This window comes from Temnothorax longispinosus, chromosome 9 (genome assembly GCF_030848805.1).
Source record: "Temnothorax longispinosus isolate EJ_2023e chromosome 9, Tlon_JGU_v1, whole genome shotgun sequence".
NCBI lineage: Eukaryota > Metazoa > Arthropoda > Insecta > Hymenoptera > Formicidae > Temnothorax > Temnothorax longispinosus.
The window spans coordinates 19,419,914-19,444,813 of record NC_092366.1 but is presented as its reverse complement, the minus strand read 5'-3'; the positions used below and the strand labels follow the sequence as shown (position 1 = coordinate 19,444,813).

Sequence of the window (24,900 nt, the reverse complement as noted above, 5' to 3'; positions counted from 1 at the left end):
TCAGATTTTACGGTAAGAGTTATCTCCGCCGTTCTTAGAGATATTTTAAATCCGCAAACGGGTGCTGTTTCGGAATCGTTTGTACGTCTTTGTATGGCCGCTAGTTTCCTTTGTAGTTTTAAAGGGGTGATTGTACGGGAATTTCAAAATAAGATGAGCCGCATGGAAATATGCAATAAAAATCAGATTTTACGGTAAGAGTTATCTCCGCCGTTCTTAGAGATATTTTAAATCCGCAAACGGGTGCTGTTTCGGAATCGTTTGTACGTCTTTGTATGGCCGCTAGTTTCGTTTGTAGTTTTAAAGGGGTGATTGTACGGGAATTTCAAAATAAGATGAGTCGCATGGAAATATGCAATAAAAATCAGATTTTACGGTAAGAGTTATCTCCGCCGTTCTTAGAGATATTTTAAATCCGCAAACGGGTGCTGTTTCGGAATCGTTTGTACGTCTTTGTATGGCCGCTAGTTTCGTTTGTGGTTTTAAAGGGGTGATTGTACGGGAATTTTCAAACGAAGATGAGTCGCATGGAACGATGCACGAAAAATCAGCGTTTACGCTAAGAGTTATCTTCGCCGTTCTTACAAGTAACACTACCCAAGTGTAAATCGCCGATTTGGATAATGTTTTAATATGTTTTAGTAGACGTAAAAATAAGACATACGTATTTTTTTTTATCTGCGGAAAACCATATTTAGGGTTTGAAACACCCCTTTGAATTTATGGGTATCGATTTAATTGTTTTGTATATAAGGATTCAGTATTTTCGGCCCGAACCAAATAAAATAGTTGCATTATCAAGAGATATGAAAAATGAAAAATTTTTATTTGGTTTGATTATTTTTAGGGGGTAAACCACCCCCTGTATTTGAAACAAAAATTTAAAAAATGCCCAGATAATTGCAAATTTCATTCAAAAATTTTGAAAAAAATATATGTTACACTCGCATCCAAAACAAAAGTGAGACTGTTTGAGGATTTAAGGGTGACCACCCTTTTATCGAATTTCTTACGTAACATTTAAATTTATCCCGAAATAATGGTAAACAGTTTCATTTATCGTCAAATTAATTAATATTTACAAATTAGTCTGATCAACCCTTCAATTCTATAAGGGGGTGAGGGAAAGTAGGTTTTCTCTCACTCCCTTATAGAATTGAAGGGTTGATCAGACTAATTTGTAAATATTATTTAATTTGACGATAAATGAAACTGTTTACCATTATTTCGGGATAAATTTAAATGTTACGTAAGAAATTTGATAAAAGTGTGGTCACCCTTAAATCCTCAAACAGTCTCACTTTTGTTTTGAATGCGAGTGTAACATATATTATATTTTTTTCAAAATTTTTGAATAAAATTTGCAATTATCTGGGCATTTTTTAAATTTTTGTTTCAAATACAGGGGGTGGTTTACCCCCTAAAAATGATCGAACCAAGTCAAAAATTTTTTATTTTTCATATCTCTTGATAATGCAACTATTTTATTTGGTTCGGGCCGAAAATACTGAATCCTTATATACAAAACAATTAAACCCATAAATTCAAAGGGGTGTTTCACACCCTAAATATGGTTTTCCGCAGATAAAAAAAAATACGTATGTCTTATTTTTACGTCTACTAAAACATATTAAAACATTATCCAAATCGGCGATTTACACTTGGGTAGTGTTACTTGTAAGAAGTATTTAAGATGATCTGTAAAGATGATATAATAATTGATTAAGAACCAGCCTTAGTGCGCACTCAGTGTGTGCACTAGTGCAAGCGCCCGAATTTGCTATAAGATAAACCGGCGTAATTCAATTTAAGGGGGGACGTCTGGGAGAGGCATATTTCTTATTGCGGACTCCTCGACATTTATATCGCGATCAAAGAGATATTGAAACAACAGAATAAAAAGAGCGCCGTCGTTGCTGTCTTCGTCGTCGACGTCGACGTTGGTATCGGCGTGGAAACGCAGCAGAGAGCAGAGGGAAAGTACATTTTCATAATCGAGTCAAGTACTTTGCAGTGCGTCTATTCCAGAAATTTCGCGGAGGGTTCAAGCGCGCGCCCGGTGTCTCTTACCACCATATATCGCTATATGTATATGTATATGAAGGAAAATGTGTGTGTGTGTATATAAAGGAAGTATCTTGAGTCGAACGTAGTGAAAAAGATTATTGGATTTGCCAGAGATAATGGTTGCGCTCGTATTGGTACGTTTCTTTCAGGAGAGGCAGAATCTTTTCTTTTGTCTTTCAATTTTCTGCTCCTTTTTTATCTTCATCGACCTTATAGGATCACGAGGACACGAAAGTAATTTATGTCCTTATCGCTCTTTCGTTTGCGAGTAATAATCTCGCTCGTAATTAGCAATGGTGATTTCCGCGGGGATTGCATTGATCTAATTAAACTGTTACGAAATTGTGAGGAGAGATGACAGGAAGGGCTTATCGCAGACTCGTAATTTACTCCTCTAAATACCATTAAACCGATATTTTTATTTCCATCAATCTTGATTTTTCTTTAAACCATTACGTACTTTCAATCCTTAATTTTTATACTTGTGTTATGACAGTATCTTACAGTAAACAATAACGAACAACTTTAAGCTTGAAGAAAATTTATAGGTTGATCTCCAAAAAAACAGAATACTTGTTTTAATTATTTCAAGTACTAGCTATATAACATGTTACATGATATTTTATGATACTACACGTCTCATTTGTCGTCAACATAATTTATCATAATTTCATTGCGCTATCATTGGTCCGTAGAATGAGGATCACGTAGTTTCGCCGAAAGGAAGCGGAATAAAGCGAGAATACTCTCTCGTTGAATGAGGAGCGTCTATTGAACGGGCGAGCTTTGAAGATTCTCGAGCGAATGATAGAAATAACGGCCGATTTGCCCAAATTCCCGCAAATCCTGCTTCCTCCAGAAGGAGAAAACGATCGGCGCGGAATAGGATCTCTTTCACACGAGACGGAAAATAGAGATTGTGGCGAAGACGAACTTGTTGCAACGTGCATCTTTTCTTCGTATTCGTATTCGTTACGCGGATTTCCCTCGCTTTCGTATAAACCGTCATCCGGCCGCGGCCGATACGCCTCGAACGATCGATCGAGGGCTTTACGACGACGTAAGATAAACCGGCGGCGTGTCAGCTCTTTCTCTATACACGTGGCACACCCATGACCCACGTCACCTGTTTTGTAGCACGAAGGGAATTAATTGCGCTAAGGATGTTCGCAGTTCGCGAAGCGCTGCGAGCGGTATTGCAAAACGGGACGCCAGTCTTGTACAAAGCTGGGACTCCTGCCCCAGCCAAGTTTAACTATTTTGGGATAACGAAAGGCTCATTATATATTACAAGACTTCCTTCGTCTTGTTGCGGAGAGAGTTTGATAAGCATTGACTTAAAGTTCCGCGCGCGCGAAGCGTCCCGACAAGGGTCCCCTAACTCGGGCAATAAAGTGGATTTCGCAGTTTCTATTGAATAATCATAAGTGTAATACTTTGCGCTTGCCGCGTAATCCAGCGTCTCACGCGCCTGAATATGCATGAATCTATTGCGAGTCGCGCAAGCAGGCTGCTATATACTTAAAATAATTTCGCGAAACACTTTACACAGCGCAAGAGCGCTATTTTCATCGTCTTTCTGATTATGCTTCTGAAACGACCGAGTTTCATCCCAATATGTAGTTACGTCCATTAACTTCTCATTCTTTTTCAAATTTACGCCGTTGAAGAATTTTTTTTATGATATAACGTGACAAAGAACTAATTCTTATACGTAACATATAATGCAACGGAGAAATGATATCGTATAACGATCGCAACGATGAACAAGTCTATAATTTTTCTTACACATTTTTGTGTAGTTTTATATTAGGAACATCTTTGCGAAAAATTATCGTGGGACTCATGCTTCTTCCGCTTATATATATATATATATATATATATATATATATATATAACAGCTAACTCGAAATTATTAAACTCACGTGCAACATATCGTGCAGCATATTTAGGAGATCAAATCAGAATTCATCTCATGACCACTGTAAGACAAGAAAGGAAATGAAAAAGAAAAGATGATAGACGAGGCAGTTTCGAATCGACGTTTAGAGTAACTTTTTTGAGAGTTTTCTCAGGTCTTCTAGATTTTTTATTTATTTTTTTTTTACATGAAAACGAAAGATATTCTATAATTCATAATATTTAGATAATCTTTATTCGACAAAGATTTTTACTTTAATTTTGATTAATATTTTTCAACTTTAATTAAATATTTAAACGTTAGTTAAATATTTTAACTTTAATTAAAACTTTAACTAAAACACGACCCTTTATATAATCAAAATTGTTATTCTTAAGCTATATTATATTACTTTTTATAAGTTTATACTTTTTTTGCATATTAAATTGTTTCTATATAATTCACTTATAAATGTTTTATCTGCAAAGTGATACGCAGTTTTGAAGTTAGAAATAACTTATTGTTAGTACGAAAGAATATTATATTCTTACACTCTTTTTTTCGTACGTTGCTCTCGCGGTAACGTTACTTTTTATATGACGCATTTTATTAAGCTCCGTCCCGAGTCTGCCATACATTAGCATACCACGTAAGAGTATGCGTAGGTACGTGACTAATTGCGAACAGCATTAAAAGGGCAAAATTTACGTGTCACGAGACGGCGAGCGCGATTACGGAAGCGTAATAGTGAAGATGACGACGACCGACGACGACAACGACGCGACGTCGGCGTCGCGGGAGAACCTTGCGTTGCATGCGTAAAGCTGGGGCTGGGGATCACGCTATATTTCTCCCTCCCCTGCGACTTCTCGTTCGTACCTGCTCGTAATCTCCCCTGCCTTCCCTTATTTGCCCTCGGGGCTTCGGGCGCAAACAGCGCAAGGATTACATGCTGTTTGCCGTGAATTGAAGCCACCGTAAATTCCGCGGTTTGCCGACTTCGCGAAGCGAACGCACTCGTGATGCAGCGCGCGACATCGACCTGTCAAAATATCGTACGATCCGGGGTTGCAAGAACTATAGAAAACAGGAAAGTATGGAAATATGTTAGAGTTAGAGGATTAATTCCATTAATAGAATTAATGGAATTCCGCCTTCTACGGAAAGCGTGCATGCTTTTTTTCTATGGAATACCATTTTTCTTTTAGAAAAATATCAGTTTCCGTAAATTGTACGTCATTTTTTGTATACCGTATATTTGACCGCTAAAGAGAGTCGGCGGCATTATCTCCTGTATCACCTTCTATCACAATTAGCGACATTTTATTAATGGAATGCCGGGCGCTTTTCTCGCGACAGTCCGGCGCAGGCATTTGTTGTCACATATAGATCGCTGATGTTATGCAATATGTGCACCATTAGCCGACCATTTCTTTCTTTTATTCTCGAATAGAACGATTTCATTGTACGAATACGGGTCGCGTTTCCGGGTAATTCCGGATAATGATCAAAGCCCTCGCATTTGCTAATAACTGCATTAGTACGTTATACGTATGATAATTAAACGTGCACGATGCGTTGTGTGTGCGACAAGTTTATTGATATATTATATCAGTGCTTATGTTCGAACAATGTGACAATAAATTTTTATGTATAAACTATTTGTTGCTTTTCTTTAAATATAATAATCACGAATAACTATGAGATATTCTATCTATAGAATTAAAAATTACTTAGAGAGAATAATAAATTTCTTTCGCCAGTATATAGAATAACAATTAATTTTCGCAATAAAATTTAAAAACTATTTAATTTAGAAATTACATCAACTGACCAAAACCATGGTCAAAATTAATAATGTCTCGATGATTGATCCGGAAAAAAGTGCTGTGTGAATCCGACAAACCAAGTTGGCTCACAGTTTTTCAATGTTCATATCGAAAAGACGTTATATATTGCCAGTCACGGTCGATTTAAATTACTTTAATTGTTAAAAATTACTTAGTCACTGAACTTTTCCTATATATTCGGTAGAAGATATATAGTTTTAACAACAAAATATCTGTACAATTATATAATAATTAATTTATTCAGCAAATAAATAGAAATATAGATACCGTATTTTAATATTTCTTAGTATATCTGAATAGTTAAACGTTACATAGTCATTAAAAGTTTTTCAACAAGTTAACATGCTGTTTAATAGGTAGACTTGTAATTGAATTACTATTAAAAATGCGTGGTTTTACCCTGCATGTAAAGCGAAAAGACGAGGAGCGTCTGCTTTAAATGGAAAAAAATGGTCGAGTGCTGCGCTGACAAGAAAAAGGCACGTCGTTCATTTTCATTCTGCTCGAATACCAATGGCTCGTTCTCACATGGGGTTCTCATTAGGAAACTCGTGAGCAGATTCGATCTCCGTTAATGGAGGCGACCACCTGTCTTTTCCATTGCGAAAATTTGTTCTCGTCCCGTTCTTCTCTGAATTCATGCCGGTGCTGAGAGTGCATTCCCATCGTGGCTCCATAAAAATACCATTTTATTTTCCAAATGTTTTAGTTTGCCGACCGAAAAGCATGTTTGTTTATTAATACATTCTTTCTTTTTACGTAAAGCGAAATCCGTTTCTTCTTCGTTTTCATCACCAATAAAACTACTTCATTTAGCGCATAGGAAAATTATAAGAGAACACAGTTTAAGAGAACCGAATTAAACAAGAGTCCTCGGTCCTCGCTTTCGCTTTAATTTTTATTCCGAAATATAGATTTGAATATCCAGTGGTCGTAATGTGCATGCTCAATTACCCTCATTGTCCTCGCGATCGATACCGACACAATCGATATACAATGGGCGTTCTCGTTTGTTTGCCAACCTTTGTGGACACCCACAAAGCGGGACGCGACTACGTGCTTGAAATTACCAGTGTAATCGACAGCATAGATCATTGGTACGTCTCCGGTAGTAAACGAATGGTAACAGAATGCAATGGCATTCGAGCAGCGTAAATCCCGTCTGATCAACATTATCGCCACTTCCGCGGTAGAAAAGTTGTTGCTAGAAAAATGTATATCTCATCTTTTTATACAGTTGCTTTGCTTTTACCGTATATCGTTACGATTAAATACATCTTGGCTATATTTATTCAAATTCAAAGATATGAAAGTGATATAAATTTATATATAATTCGTGTATTATGAATGTTACGCAAAGTATTGATATTCATAAAAGTCGTAAAAAAGTTTTGTGAGAGAGTAGTACTATTCCTATTTGTAAATTTCTTAAACGGAGCTCGAGATTAGAGTCGGAAGATTATTTTCGTTGCGCATATGGCGTGCGGTGTGACAAGCTATTCGAGGCGCGCGGTCCCTTTGTAATTTCAAGACTGATGGCACGCGGCGCTATAATAAAGTATTCGTTCTCGGTTTGCGTCTCGCGGTTTCTGTTTCTCCCTGCGAGTCTCTTGCTCGGCCTAAGTAAATACTTGACGAAGCTGCAAACCTCAATATTGCGTCGTCTTCTCGCTGCAGACGACTGTGCATACATCTGTCGAGCGAACCGAGCGAACCGAGCGAACCGAGCGAACGAGCGAATTACGAATGCCAGTTGGACCGAATCGTGCTCGGAATCGTGCAAAATCATATCGCGTTCTTATTCCTTGCGATAGAATTAAGTATTTTGTCGACTTTACTAACTCTAAACCACGTGTAACGTATAAGACACACACACACACACACACACACACACACACACACATCTTGGTTTTGTCGCTGCCTAAATTTCCAATTTTTATTTGCGAACCATAAATGCATCCGTATCTATAGTTTTTAGATTTATGCATGACTTACATCTAGAGAGATTTATTTTATCAATATTTTATCATGATTGCCTTTACATAACTATTTTACAAAGGAAACGAGATATATCTTATCGTTCTTTACACGAATTGCCGAGCGATCTAGAAACTTATTGGATATCGCTCCATCTTCCGTTAGTTTATCAAATATATATCGCTTCCGTTTGGCATTGCAGGATAAATCTATCAGGTTCGCTTTGGCGCAAATAGATATATCAATAGTCCTCTCTCTTTCTCTTTCTCTCTCGCTCTCGCTCTTTTCTGCCTGACCGAGAAATTCATGAGTTTAATCGATGTCCAATTTCGCTGGATTTTCGCAATTTTATATCTGGACGAGTTTTAATTCTTTTCATTTAATGAAAAAAAGAAATATTATCATTATTGCATACGGTTAATGGTCTGATGTCTGATGTAAAACATTACCATACTTTCTTTATGGATTTCAGATTTCCGACATTGAATACACGATAATTAAGTGGAGAAAATTCGTGTAAAACGCAACGTCTAACTGTAACGAGTATAACACAACGTAAACATTGTGAATAATTGCGTGTCTGTCTGAGAGCAGTCTAATTATCGACTCGCTTCGAATACACAGGTTCAACGCGTTTATTTAGCACGCTGTAAAGTGATCGTCTGTGCAGTGATCGTCTCTGCCGCGGTAAACGAGGTTTCGTTAGGCAAGAGAGAACTATCGTCGAAATGTTACCGCAGCTCTTTGTGCTCATGGCGATTTTGCGGAATTAGTTACGAATTACCAGGCGAATTACAATGACGGTTTCCGCCTGTCTCTGGCAATCTCTGGTTACGGCACGAGCAGACGAAATAGGCAGCTTGATTTCTCGCTTGCGTGCTTTCTAATTATTCGCACGACCGGGAGTGCACTGTCCAGGTAAAAAATCAACCCTGCATTAATAATGCGTGTCTCTTTTCTCGATTTATCATATTAAAATGACTGAAAAACGTGATGTTTTACTTTCTTCATACTAAAGGCATCATAAATATCTCAATATACTTATTAAATGCATTTTTGGAGGTATATTTTGAAAGATTGCATCATCTTTAAATATTATACATAAATATATCATGATTACTCATATTGTAGAAGAATATGCAATACTAAACAATAATTGATCAACGATAGCTGGCATGCGTTATGCCTCAAATGTAATAAAAAATAATTAGGTCGTGCTGCATATAAATTATTTTTAAAGTTTCTAATGAATTTCTAATAAATTTGTAGAAAAGATAATTTTCAATTTTCGTCTCGTAGATCGAATTTAAAACTTGTACGCTTAATGTATTTTATATAGACGCTAAAATTTATCCATATGTAAAGCAATTACCAAAAAAACCTATAGTTTATTCAATAGCTTTCGTAGTATAATATTTTTTTCATTTTTTTTATAAGAAGTTATAAAATGTACACATTAATATTCTAAACAAGATGAGATGATTGGAAAAATATTTAATGAATATTAAGACATTTATGATATTTTTTTTTTTTGGTTTAGTTAAAAAACGGGATTTTTCTTTAATAGATAATCAATTTTTCATTAAAAATAAATAAATAAATCCATGGCATTATAGCTCGGGAGAGCCTTGGCCTGCATTACTATAGTAATGTGTTCATGACAGGTTTGTTTCATTAGGTGGGTTGTCAGCCCTACGCTAACTAGAAGTCACCATGCTTATCGAGCGGGTTGGTGACTTTTTCCTGAGGTATTTAACCCTTTGGACCAACGGTTTAACGTCTCTTCCGACGGACGGAGCCCAGTTTTCTTCGCATCTTGCACGGAGGGGCGCGGTTTTTCGGAAAAAACTTTTTCCATGATACATATGGCTCTAGTGGACTCGAACCTGGTTCCTCAGATTACGAGTCTGGCGCTCTATTACTAGACCACACCGCCGCCCCCAATTTTTCATTAATTCGTATAATAACGTTTTCGAGTACTACAATGTTTATCAGTTCAGAGTACTTCGGACGTATCTTCGTAATAGGAATAATATCGAGGACAATTTTAACGTAAGACGTTAAAATTTGTCGGAATGAATTTATAGCCGTGTCATCGGCACTTTTCCAGTTGCTTTTAATTCGCCGTAATTAGTAAAGTAGGAGGAACGTACCTCGATGAATCACAAAAATACTTGACTCAAGAAAGTTTCTAGACACTAACATCTTTTCCGTCTCTAGATAAGATGGTAACATCGATATGCAGCAACTTTCTTTACGCTTTCTACGATAGTTTCGCATATTTGCTTATTCTTTGGAAAGAGAATAGACCTTCCCTCGAACATATATCAGATATTCAAGAGTGATGCAATTTATTTACTTGGATTTTCGCTGCTTTTGTATGATTTATGTATAATCTTATTCATAATGCGCGTGGAGAAGCGACGAGACGAACTTGTGTATATCATTAAAATCGATTATTGCGCAAAGTTCCACTGCTAATAAAATAAACTGGCGACAAAAAAATATTTAATAAGCTGCACGGGATATAGGTATGACAACTAAATTATCACGCAAAATTCTTTTATTAATCATTATCACAGTGATAATTCTGTCCAACTTTTCGGACACGCAATCTTGCAGCACAAAAAAGTTCCACGGACCATGCGAAACGTATAGCGACTCGGTTACACGTACCAAGTCTTTTCTCATGAATTAATTGTTAAGCGAAATTCTGCCGCTAATCACTCTTGTTCTGACTGCTCTCTCTCTCTCTCTCTCTCTCTCTCTCTCTCTCTCTCTCTCTCGCTCGCTCTCTTTCTCTACCTCGCATTTTTCTCGATTTTTCAAACTTAACAACTCCGCCTACGAAAAAAATATTATTCGGAGCACACGGTAATCCGTTTACATCAGAGTTTCTCTCATATTTAGATGTAATCGTGATAATGATGTTTCCCACGTATGATTGCCAAACGTTATTCGAGCATACCTCGACAGATAAAGCGTGAAACTGGGTCTACGGAATCCGACATAGTCGTGTAAACTTATACTTTTGGCACGCGAACCCGGGATGAAACGGAGCGTGACCGAGAAGATGCCTTCGCCAACGGAGCCGATATTCCTCGTTCTTTGTCTCGCACGATAAAGATGATAATGCCGCCGAGGCTCCGACGTGTCTCGACTCTAATCTACATGTTATTGGCTAGCTAAGTTGTCAGGCGACAGTGAGATGAGTTTAATAACATAGCTTGTACAAGATGATAAATCTATTCCTTTTGTGATCATGAGTATATGTTTTCGTTCGTATTTCGAGGAAATTAATTATAGAAATATTTACCTTCACATATCGCATAAAAAAATTTTATAGACAGAAAGAAAGTTAATATTTCAACAAAAATATATATGACATGTGCTCCTCTCCTTATTTATCGATACAATTCGCACAACAACTCAATATCTTTTTTCTCTTTTGCATAATTTTTTCACCGTTACAACGAGATTCTTAAATATAGTCGTTTCGATAAGAATGTATAAAAATTTGTCAACTAATCAATAAATAAATTTATTGCTGCACGAGAGGTGCGCGATACTTCGCTATCAATTAGCAACTATTAACTACGCTCTCATGCTTACGACGTAATATCCCGCGTTTGCTGACATTACGTTGTGGTATTACATTAAATTAAATTATACATTATGCATCAGCTCTAAAAGCGAAATTGCGGGGAAACGCGCGTAGCCCGCGGCGAACTCAAACACAACAATCATTGTTATTGCAGATCCGCCTTACCTAATGACATGAAAAGCCCTTTGAGACGGGAGATAATATGTTAATCCGGATAGTAGGTTGTAAGTCGACGTCCGCATCCATCCGCGTTATTCCCCTGTGGCACTTTCTCAAATATACCTACAGGGCGATTCAACTTTTGCGAATGCAAATTGCGTGTTAACGTTCTATAATATTGAAAAAAAAATGCCTTTTTGTCACAATATCATGTGACTTACACTTTACGACAGCAGTCATCAATCCCAAAGCAAATTTGCTGAGTTAAACTTGCTTATATGTTTTTAAGCAAAATCGTATACTCTTAACTCTTATACTAGAAAATTATTTATCTCTAATACTACTAAACTGCCGATCAAATACGATTAATCATATATTTTTATATTTTCTATTTACTCTTACGTCTTCTCGACAAGATCATATATCACGATTTACCTTACATTCTATAACGATTAATGAAACGGCAATGTAGATTAAATCTATATCGTGTCCAACGTAGAAAAATTGAATTATCTCTTCTTATCAAAAAGAAATAGATTTTACTTCTCTCGATTCTGAGCGTCTGTCGAAAATGATATCGCTCTGTATAGCACGCGGGCGGGATAATCGGACGGACGCGATATGAGAGGGCCCATGCCTTTCAATGGCGGGAACTAATAACACAACTCGCAGAGTTTCGGCGACATACGCGTCTCTTACCGCACCGTGGGAATTCCCTATTGCAGACCCGTCGTTAATAATTCATGTAGCCGACGCGCGATGCAACCGTGTCTAAACCGTGGATCCTCGCGTATAAATGATACCTTTCGGCGACGATCACGTAGCCGTGCAATGAGACAAAATCTATCGGGAACCGACGTGAATGCGACCTAAAGGTCCGCAGCCCGCAGTTACAATACTTGGGACCGGGAAACCACACCTTTGCGTTTCATTGCTCGCCAAAATATCTACTTATCCTGACGAAGTTAATTTTGCATTCTCGCAGTTCCTGCGCAGCAAGTAATTTTAGGTTTTGTACACTTCCGAATTGAAGGATTCTGTATCTTCCCGCGGGAATGTTCAATACTGACCTATGTCGATATATTGTCTCCTGATGTGTCCCAGCCATCGCGAGCAATCATGGCCATAATTACATTTTCGAAAGTAATACGTAGACCGTTTATTAGCGCATCGCGATCTCGCGATATTAACACTCGGAATATTAAATGTCCAACAGTTGGACTGTTCTTTTGTTAACGTATACGCGCGGCCATCCGTCAAACGTTCCGGCATCGGCAGACCGGAATTTCGGTCGCGTCGATCAAATTATTTCGGACGCAGCTTCTCGTCATTTGAATAACAATAAACGACCACCGTGCCGCATACCCTTGTGAGAGCACGAAATTGAAAGAGAAACAGCCGGATGCCCGGACGGGAATATCGATGTCGCATGCGGTGACGCGTCGGAAGCCGAACGTGCTAATTGAATCGTTTTGTGTCGTTCGTGCCGACACCGGGCGAATTTAACGGCCGATTACGCACTATGCCACTGAACAGGAACGTAATATCGCGCCTACACACCCACGTGAATCGGATAAAATCGGCGACACCGTCCGTTCCCGCCGCGCACTCGTAAATTCGATCCCTCGCCTCGCCGCGTCTCGCCTAGTCGCGTCAAAGAAGCGACAGAGCCACGCGTTTGCAATTTTAATCACCCGCGTGGATAAATTTAATCTATGGCATTCTTCTCATGTGTGGGATCATTCTAATTAATCGTCGTATCAACGCGAGCTCAATCGCGTTTGCTTTATCGCAGAGAAAATTAATTTACTGCGGCTAAAATACAATACTTGAAAATAAATTACGCGACTTGAGTTGGAGCAGTTTTTATCATTTTTACTGCGATGATTGTTATTTATTTTTCATACGTTTTTATTTATTTTTCATTATATACGTTCAAAAGATATCGATATTGATAATATTTTTCGTGACGTAACGTTATCCAAAGTTATACAATTTTTAATGTACATTTTAGTTTGCGATAAAAATTATTTCAGGTCATAAACTGAATTGATTCGGTTCATCTGCACCGGATAAAAAATTTCTCCAGAAATAAAATTTTCAGCACATCGTTTTTCCTACTTAAATTATTGTACGTCGATATTTTAAATATGTAAAAATTGCATTACCCCAATTACCAGCCGTCAATCAATGGTCACCGCATCATAAATATTTAAATGTATCGATAATTTTTTCAGCATAAATTATTGTCGTATCGGGGCATGTCGAGCACGGTATTATTATCAATGCAAAATGTCACCCGTATAATAATACTAATAATGCACGCAAGATTTCATGAGAAATCGGTATAAACTATAATAAACGATTGTGCACGCAAATTATGCGTGTGTCATGCGTGAAGCTTTGATGCTATACGCATGAATCGCATCGCATTACTGTACAAATGTTTAATTCTGCATTCGATGGGCTGTCGATAAAGGAATATCATCAGGATGTAAAATCAAGTAAGCGAATCGAATATCGCTAAAATATAAGTCGCACCCATGTCACCCGTAATTTCAGCCGTTCGATGCCAATGATATTAAACGTGAATAGGTAATTCATCCGTTTCTTTGTCACTATACGCCAGTTGAGATTTTATATACAATACGCGTAAAAAAATTCAAAGTATAAAGCTGTACTTTTTGGTAATTACTAATAGAAATAGATTTCGCAATTATCCGCGACATATATCGAGTGTCTCGAATCAACCAAAGCACATAATTTTGACGAGCGTTGATCAAAGTATCTTTGTTTCATATACATACAAAGATTCTTCCTCTATCGCGCTTTTCGCCCGATTTAATTCGCAGTTGGCGATACGGGCCGTATATTCCAAATCATATATATTGAAAGTTGCAACGGGACGCGTAAAATACCGCACTGCTTAAATAAATCGTTTCTCCTCTCTCCAGTCTCTACCGCAATCTATCAGTGTGCGTCAGCCGTCGCACCTTCGCGCGCTGGATAATTTATTGCAGGGTGTATCGGGCCGCCAACAATATAACCAATCTGATGGTCGGCAGAATGCAGTGGCCGCGAAGCGCCAATAAATATGGATGGAGTAGTAATAAATTATAGCTGGAAAAGACGATTAGAACGCGGCTATAAATTACCACGAATATATATCGCGAGCGTACGACTGCGCGACTGCGCCGCGCCACTGCGCCTTATGATGGCTACCCCATATGTCCGATAATATGGATATTTTTTGGCCTTTAATCCGTTTAACCGCGAATATTCATAGCTCCATCCGTCCGCCGCGCCGGCCGCGGCCGCGACCGCGCCGTTCGTTTTTAGCTCGTCCATTTAGATTACGATGCCCTTCGTGCCATCGCGTGCGATATCGTTGAATTCTACACCTTTGATGAAAAACACTACACTAGGCGGATAATCCTAAAATTATAACGAAACACGGAGCATGGCAAAGTTTCGCAATTCTCTCTTTTCTTGCAGAGAGAAGCGTTTAAGTAATAGAAAGTATTCGAACGTATTCGTTGATATATATATTTCAATCGTGTATTGTTAAAATGTTAAGATAAATTTGGAAGGTAAATTGGAAAATGTATTATTAACGTTATTAGCCAGAATTTGTAATACGCAATTTGATCATTATTCCTAAAATATCCGTTTTATAGGAATGTTGGTCACATTATTCTTTCTTAATCGTTAACGACAAATATCATACAATTGAATAAAACTCAAAGGGAATGTAGTATCGTACACCGAGTTTAACACGAAATATTTATAATGCTTTTATCTCGATTTCCGCGCGAGTTATAAATTATTGCGCAAATCACAGTGATCTGAAATGTGAATTAGTCGACGCGTATTGAGTGGCGTAATTACCACTCAATTCAATCCCTATCAGCCTAGCTTTCTAAGAGGCTCTAATCCATCGGTATACGTAATTAGGGAAGAACCAAACGGCAAAAAACCAGGGGTGATCGACGATAATGCACTCGCTTTCTTACCGCGAGATATGAAAAAACGAGATGAATTACCGCTCAATCTCTTATCGCTTTAATGCATTGTTAATTGCAGTTCAAAATATCATTGCAGTTATCCTGTAGATCGAGTATCACGTGGAAAACCCGTTAGAAAAACTGTTTTTTACAGTAGAAACCAATTTTTCGACCGGTCCCGCAAGTTGATCAATTCATCTAGGCGCAAAGCGCTTGCCGTTTATTATATTTTTAAGGTAATCGGCGCCTGTCAAAGCGGCGAATCTGTCCAATTTTTTTTCAGCGGAATATTTTCAAAGGCTACGCAAAAAATGAGAGAAAAAAAGAGCACGTGTGTCACTTGGAACGAGTAAAACCGCGGGGTTCGTTACCAAAAATGCGAATTAATGTAACGCCTCGCTCGGTTCGTTTTCCCCTCCCCTTTTTTATACGCTTTTACGGTATGTTTGGCGTCGCCGTGTTCGGATTCCTGCATGAACGCTATTTTCGCTTTTGAGAGTCCCCGAAAAATTTCACAACGCTGCGTACGTACGAAGGGCTCCAGCTCGCAGAAATATTTCTCCCGGCGGCGCGGGCGGAGTAATTTAGTTGTTACACATTTTTTGCAGCAGATTCGCGTGTCGGTAATAAAATATAAATTCAACCGGGCAATCGGGTATCTATGAAGAATTCCAGTCGTCCTACTTCTATATACTTCAATTATATCTCGTTATTATTGGCAAATCGTAAGAGAAATTTTCATGTTATTATAATTGAATACCTCTACACTGCTCTTACTGCTTTGGATTTTTATAAATATTCGAATCTGGAGTGTTCTTAATCTGACAAAATATTCCAGTCAGAATGTTGTAATGTTCATCAGAAATTTTGAAATCAGATCTAAACTTCAATATTTTGAATAATAAGAATGTATAATAGTAATATTTTATCTATTTAATAATAGATTTATATTAGCGCAAAATATATCAGGCTAGGAAAGCTTGAAATTTTAGTTAAAGTTAAGAAAATATTGATTTATTAATCGTAAAGTTGATTAATACTCATTTATAGCGTTATCTATTTACACATATACAAACAAAATTGATCGAGTGAAATATAAGATGAATGAGATGCGATTACCTTTATGATATACAGGCATAATTTTCGAATTCAAGTACGGATGAAACTTCCGCCGAAACTTGGTATCCCGCGAGAAAGAGTCGTCACGATAAATCTCGCAAGATATACGGAATAACTTCTTATTGCCGGAACTCTGCGAACGTAAATCTCGTTCTCCCTGTCGTCGCTAATTCTGACTACGGCGCGTCACATCTCGAATCGCGAACCAATTTCCGAAAACCGACAAAACTCGGAGAACTTTTCCTTCCCGTTGGTGCTTTTGTTGAACTTTGACCATCGAAGTATTTACCATTTTTCTCATCGATAGCGTCGCCGTTAAGTCGTTATTCCGATAATTCGGATGATATTGTGATGAAAAGGGGATGATCGATGCTATGTGCAAGAAAATTAGGCAATTTGATTATATCACTCGCGATAAATCTCTCTCTTTATGACGTATACATGTATACTGTATAGAAAACGCTAATCGCCATAAAATCGATCGACGCTTTTAAGGCTCCTCTCTCTCAACCAGGTTAATTCCAAAAGTCGAAACACGACGAGAATGCACAATCGCGCACAAAAGTTCGTACATAATATATATCAGGGAAATTCTGCTCGCATGTACCTACTCTCTCGCCCGCTGCCGCTTGCCTCTGCAAAAAGCCGTAATGGAGTTTCGACGTTTGTCGGCATTGTTTCGCTATTTTGTAAGCCATCGAGAGCGCGGATCGTCTCTAACGGATTGCTTGATTTTACGGAACGCCGAAGGGCGAAAATGCAAGTTACAGCAGATGGGAACGTCTGTGTTCGTCTGTTTACAATCCTGGAAAACGCGCCATTCTCTCTCTCTCTCTCTCTCTCTTTCCTCTTTCTCTGTAATCGTCTCTAGAAGCTCTTTGAGACTCTTCAGAACTCCGCTAAAATCGCAAATGCTTCGCTCGATTCTCCAGCTCCACCCTCACGCTCGTTGTCGCAGCTAATCATTCGCGCAACTAATTAGTTCTTGCGCGTTCTCTAAGCGGATTTAATGTCGCGTGCGTTGTAATCGGATCTTCGATGTCATTATTATGAATTTATTTCATATATACGAAAGATATTTAAAAAATCGTGATACCTCACGATAAATAGTGAAATATATATCCAGCCTCGAAAATGTAAAGGAAAAGTTCTTATTTTTATCATATTATATATTGATGGTTGTTGTATTGATATCTACTTGTTTTTTATATCAGTTTTATCTCACATACACATATATTTTGATAAGACTAGATTTTATTTTTATAAGATTATTATTATACTATATTACTCTGTTTGGACTCCTAAATTATTAGATGCTTTCAATGCTACGTGAGTCGTGGAATATCTCATTCGAATCGGATTTGACTTGCGTAAATTCTTGCGACGCAATCGATTTTCCTTATTTCTCTTTCTCTCGTTTCTCAAATTCAAGCGATGCACCCTTGCTTGGTAAATCGATTTATATATATATATATATATATATATATATATATATATATATATATATACATAGGCTTATTTGGCCGTGACAAACCAGATTTTCGCGGGTATTTCGTATCACCCGCGGGGATTTAATTCGGTTTGTCGAAAATGTTGAAAGGCAAATCGAAGCTTTAAGGAGATTATTGGTCATCGATACACCATTTTTTTAGTCCGAGAAACGAAATACAGTGATTGAAAAAATTCTGTTTGCCAAACTAAAAGCTCAGTTTCGATTATATAAAAAAAATGAATCTATTTATAACAGATTCGATTATATATACTAATTTGTTTGTGTAAAAATAGAAAAAAGAAGATATTTACAATGAGAGAACATTTCACAACAAAGATTTAGATAACACGGTTTTTATATTTAATCGAGCTCGAATGTATAATGCCGCCGTTTAATTAACTTTCTTTCGTAACATTTAATTCCAGTTCTCGTGGCGAAAGAAGAAAGAGAGATTAGTAAAGACTCGAAATTCCATTATACGAAAATAAGAAGAGGAAGCGGACGGATAAAAATCACTGAAAAAATGGATGAAAATCAACAACGGGGACCGATATTCCGGTCGCTCAACAGTCAACACGAATCCTTCGTCAGATTTATTAACACGACACCTCATGCTATTACCTTATACTGGATGGATTATCAAGGACAGGCAATTAGTTACGGCGATCTGTCACCTGGGGACTACAGAGAAATAAACACGTTTCATACGCATCCGTGGATTTTCGTCAATAAAGAAACGGGTGTCAGGTATGTGTAATAATCATCATCTTGCCGATATTATATCGGTAATAATCCATATGCAATAAACTATTTCTAACGAGTTATGGATAATCGTAATTTGCAATAGTATCAATAATGTTTAGGCATAAAAAGATACGAAGTCTTGTCTTGAGAGCGAACCAACGTTTATATTATAGGAATATAGGCTAACATTGCCCCGCAGTTTTATTCTTAAAATACTAAAAAAATGAATATAATATATTATCCATATTTCCAAATTAGTTAAATTATTTTATATTTACCTAATTTATTGTTTTGTCAATAAAATTAATTGTCGTGGGTTAATTGTTTCGTGTTTCTAATAGAGATTGTCATAAAGAGATTAGTAAAAGGCTTCTGTTCTCGCCGGTTTATCCACACATTCTGAAATATTTTCTTCGAAATATCTGCTTCGAATAGACAGATTAATAATGCTTAGGGCAAAACGAAACAGGTACTTGGTGGATCAGCGCGACGTTTTCTTTCCTGCGCCGTGGTTTCTCAAGTACCGTGGCGTTAGGCGGAGCGAACTGCCGCAAAGAATCGAGAGGACCAACGTGTACATCGTTCTACCGATGTTCACTCTGCAACAAGTGTCACTAAGAGTCATCAAAAACTGTCTTACGTACGACTCGCAGGCTTTCCTTCTCGACATTCCACGAAGTCTTCAGTTAGAACTCTTTACGATGCTACCGAGAAAACCTCGACCCTCGTAACATGTTCTCATCTAACGTGCCATCGTTTTTACGCGATTAGGATAGTAGCGCGAAAGATAATAACGAAAGAAAAACATGAGACGTTTATAACTTTTGCAAAGATGAAGAAAATGTTTAACGAGTTTTTATTCCCTTTTTGTATGGAAAAGATTTTTTGAATGAATCTTTTCGTTTCTTTTTTCATGGTACGTGCACAGTCATGTACCGCATATTATTTAATATTATTACATGCAAAATGCAGTTCTTAAGGATATGCTTAGGGCAAATTAATATTTTTTGGTTGGAAAGCAAAAATATATATATTTTTTATGTAATCGAAATCGAACAATCTTTTACAAGAATATTTAAAACATGACGAGGTGTTTGCGAAAATTAGAATTTGGCTATTACAGTAAGAATCTGTAACTTAAAATTTTATCGTAGGCAAAAATATGATTTTCTTTCAACTCAAGAAGTGTTTCAAAAAACCGAAATCTGAGAGAGAGAGACGTGTTTGCGCAAAGTTGCCATTTTTATTCGCCATGCGTATTCATCTCTCACGAGCAAATATGCAATAGATTATTAATTAGTATGTCGTGAATATTTTATATTCACAAAGTCGTATTATTTATGAGAGTGTTCGGCCATACATGACAAGATATATATATCATTGTTTGATACGAATAAATATAACAACGAATCTCGCTGATGTCCTCTAACTCTCTATAACGATTTTGATTAGATACGCCACTCAGGAAGTTTCAGGAAAATCGTCGATAGTAATCTGAGCTCGTTTCCGCAATTTGTTAGCAGAGTTCCGAAGATATTAACCGACTCCTCTTCTGCGCCTCGTCCTTTTCGCTCCTTTCACGTTCCTCTCGTTTTCCACGTGAGCTCGATAGATATCCCGAAAACTTTTCTTCCTTAATTAACAGTTAGCCAAGTATCGAACACGTTCAGAAGTGAAATGTATAGTGACGCATTCGTCGTCAAAAATGTAATATTTGTCAAATATGTCAAAAAATATTGTAATAAATAAATATATATTTACAGTTGTATAAAAACAAAATATATGTGTTATGCTACCACAAAAATTGTACAGAAAAAATATATTTTTAAGTAATACCTGTTTCTCTCAAAATGATTTACACATTGAAACCTTTAGATACTTTCATTTTAAGGAGCCCATATGTTTCGCGAGAGAAAAAGAGAGAGAACTCACTTTTCGCGTCTGAAATAGTCGTTGAAGTAAAATTTCAGTGAAACTTGATAAAAATTCGACTGCTATTTCACGAAACGCGAGTGCATGAATCATGCACTTTTACTGCGCCTTTCATGCATATACTTTTATTATATGTAATAAGGGATCGCAGGTGAAGGAGAGGGATGTGGAGAGGTGGCGCGGAGAGGTCTGTCGGTAAGTCAATTTCCACCGTGGTTATTCGAGTAGTCAGCAATCGATTAAACACGCGCTAAATGGACTCTGGTCACTTCCTCTTAATCCATCCTGACCCTAATGGGTTTTAAACCGTCGCGGAATGTCATCGGACGACCCGTCTGTGGTCAGACTTATTGCCTATTCTGGATTAATATCCGAACATAACGTAAATTCCGTGCTTTGATCAACCGAGGGTATGTGAAATTGACTCTTAATTAAAGTCTCGTCATCGATAATGGTGTTGACAGTTAAAAGAAATAAAGAACAAAATTTTAGGTGCTGCTCGAGTATAGTGTGAATTTTCTGAGAGTGTATCTTCGCATTCACTCGCGATGTTGTACGGGACGTAACAAAGAAAAGAGGAGAAAACGGGGAAAAAAGATCGTGATCTACGCGATCATTCTGTGCAAGAATACGAGCAGAGAGAGAGAGAGAGAGAGAGAGAGAGAGAGGGGGGGGAAACAAAAGTTGCGAAATTAAGGTAGTCCGTGGGAGCAGCTAAAAATTCTTGCCTCGTATAACATGTACAATCAGATGAAGGTACTAATTGTAAATCTTGAACAAAGAACTAATTAAATATGAATAACATAGAAAGTTGAATATCAGTAGCGTGCTAATAATTGAGAGTCATGCAATACGCTACTCAGAAGTATCGTATTCAATTTATAGTAATCAATTTCCTAAAAACAATAAATCAACGCATAGACGCTATTAGGAAATAATTTATAATAGTGCGATACGTGCAACTCTCTGTGTTTATCACGTTTAAGGGGTTATGCCACTCTAGAGCAAGAAAAAATAGGCATATTTCGGGAATTTTTTTTAACGCAATAAAGGGATCAATCGAAATTCTGTAAAATGGGTTTTATCATACTACTAATGAATTACAAAAAAAATATTTTTTCATGTCAATTAATAAAAAAATGGCGGCTGCACAGCATTTCTCCGTCGATGCTTTTTTTTCCACGGCCGGAAATGTAACTCATGCAATTTTTGACCTGGAACAAAAAACCAAAAATTTTTCGATTATATATAATAACAGCTAGAGACGTACGTAGGATTTTTTCGATACATTGATTTTTGGCAAAATAGTACACTTATGAAAAAAAAGTTTAAAATTTTGAGAAAAAAAATTGTCACATAATTGTTTATAAAAAGAATACTATGCAATATAAAAAAAAATCCTACGTACGTCTCTAGATGTTATTATATATAATCGAAAAAATTTTGGTTTTTTGTTCCTGGTAAAAAATTGCATGAGTTACATTTCCGGCCGTGGAAAAAAAGGCATCGACGGAGAAATGCTGTGCAGCCGCCATTTTTTTATTAATTGATATAAAAAAATAATTTTTTTGTAATTCATTAGTAATATAATAAAACCCATTTTACAGAATTTCGATTGATCCCTTTATTGCGTTAAAAAAAATTCCCGAAATATGCCTATTTTTTCTTGCTCTAGAGTGGCCTAACCCTTTAATTGAAAAATAAAAATTCAAGCTATCAATTTAGATTTATCATTTTACTAAAAGCCGGATTAACGATACGCATATTATTTTCAAAATACCGATGGTCAGTTACTATAATAATTGTAATGCGAATCTCTCGAAATTTGATATGAATAACACGAAACCTTTCACATATTGCATATGTCATTTACAATGGTAACTGGACCCATCGTAGGATTGAATAACTAAAATCACCTGTGCGAGGAAAACGTCAGATTATGCAAAATTTGAACATGATCAATGGAGAGCCATTCTGAAATCTGTGATTTCAGATGCAGGAAGGGCACGCCACGTTTCTCCTCAATTGCAGCGTTACGTCGCGTACGTAACGTTGAGATTAACAAATAGATCCGAAAAAGTAAACTAGGGCAATAAACAAAGCGCAGCGCGATAAATTGTATGAACGTAATTAATTGTCCGAGCGGGTTTAATTAAAAGAAGCGACTCAACGAATGTAACATAATAATTGTAACAAGTCACTCTTGGTTTTCGTAATTACGTCGCAAATTGCTATTTAGGTACATTCGGTTTAAAATCTGTGACAGCTACTTATTGAAATATTAATCGCATTTCCACTGAAAGCAGAAAATTACCGCCGTTCTTAGCATAGCGTCCGATTGCGACGCTTAATCGGTACAAAATCCGACCCCTCTTCCCCTCCCCCCGTGTTTTCTACGAATACATCGTAATTACCAATTAGAAGTAGCGACTAATTACGAGTAATTACGAGAAAACGCCGCGCCCGTAGCGATGGGTTGTTCTTCTAATTAGATATCGGCGCAGGCGTCGCGCGATGCCGTTGTCGCATTCCATGCAGGCGACGACGCGCGCCGCCCACGCCGCCGGTCGATTCGCGCTCGCCCCGTGCGATTCACCGATTGCTAATTAATTGGCGTACTAATTACGGCGACGTGACTTCAACACTCGCTTCGCCGTTTACCATGGAAATGCCACAGCCTCTTTCCCGATGCATTATGCGCGTCGACGTATTGCGGCAACGATATTCTGCGGCGTTCCGCAAATTTTATTTAATTTTGGTAATGGGTTACGTAAAGAGCATACTTAAAGTTTCTAAGTGGTTGTCGGTCGGCATTTATGGTACGGAAAATTCTTCAATTATATTTGTAAGCCAACATTTCGTTAGAGAGCTTAATTTTTCGAAAGTAAATTTTCGAAAAAGTTATATATGTATATCTCTTTTAAAATATCCCATAATAAAGCGGAACGTCATCGTCCACGTCAAATAAATATATTTAATAAAGATAATGAGCTTTTCTCAATCAGGGAGGATCATAAATAATACTTCGAAATTTCTGGCTGTAATGCGCCCCTAAGTGGACGTACACGAACTAATTGCTCCCATATATACGGTTTAATTGCTCCAACTGCAGCAGCAACGGAAGGATTCTCAGAACTTGCTATCAAGTGAGAACCTGCTTAAAGAAGTTACTCCTCCTTTCCGTTCGTATCTGTAAAAGATGCGGCGATATAGCGCTTGTCTTAAGCGCCGACGGTGCGATGTAATAAAATGAAGTTTCATATTACGACGCCTTAATAACTATTAATTTCCATCTCTTTAACCCTCTAAATTAATGAATATTTTACGAGAATTTATGGTTCCGCATGATATCCCAGCTATCAATAAGGCTTGGAAAACTGGACAAAAAAACTTACATTACGTTCTTAGAAAAATAAATATGAGATTAAACAATCGATTTTTCCTTTTTGTTGATTGAATCGCAAACTGTCTTATTGATTTGTCTTATTACGAAAATATAAGTCTCGAAATAATTATAACGATAACAAGAAACAGATTGTGTCGTTAAGTCGGTATCGCGCACATGTCATGGGTCAAGCGGTAACGGGTGGTCGAACAATTTAAAAATACCATTCGGAGAGAAAAATCTGACAAAACACAAATGGCGAGCATACGTTTGAAGACGGACGTTCTATTTATTTTGTGTTTTTTTTTTCTCAACGATAACGACGCTGATCTGGATTTTCTGTTAACAAAAGAGCTTGAAAGCCTCTCGCGGATGTATGCAATTGCAAATATTTGATTTGTAACGGTGCAATGTTTGAACAGCGGACGCGCAAAAATAGAAAAACGCGGAACGTGACGCGCGACAACAGTGGTACTGATAATTCCCTTTGCGATATTTTTTACAAAAAAACAATAATTTATCTCGCGAATATTATGTAGCAAAACTGCTTGCTGGCACAGCATATTTTATTTTATACTATCAATACTATCACGGCACAGCTTATTTCATTTTATACTATCAATACTATCATAGCAAATGTCATTATTCTTTATGTAGAATAAAAAGA

General features: G+C 37.2%; 1 protein-coding gene across 2 annotated transcripts in view; it reads left to right on the top strand.

Annotated features, from left to right (window-relative positions):
* The window catches only part of LOC139818796 (von Hippel-Lindau tumor suppressor homolog), a 46,484-nt gene extending 25,733 nt beyond the window's left edge, over nucleotides 1-20,751 (top strand). For both annotated transcript variants that reach the window (XM_071787703.1, XM_071787702.1), the window contains exons 2-3: nucleotides 18,598-18,919; nucleotides 19,386-20,751. In XM_071787703.1, the coding sequence (XP_071643804.1) occupies nucleotides 18,696-18,919; nucleotides 19,386-19,647 (486 nt within the window). In that variant the 5' untranslated portion in view covers nucleotides 18,598-18,695 and the 3' untranslated portion in view covers nucleotides 19,648-20,751. The remainder of the gene's footprint in view (nucleotides 1-18,597; nucleotides 18,920-19,385) is intronic.
* The last annotated feature ends 4,149 nt before the right edge of the window (nucleotides 20,752-24,900 follow it).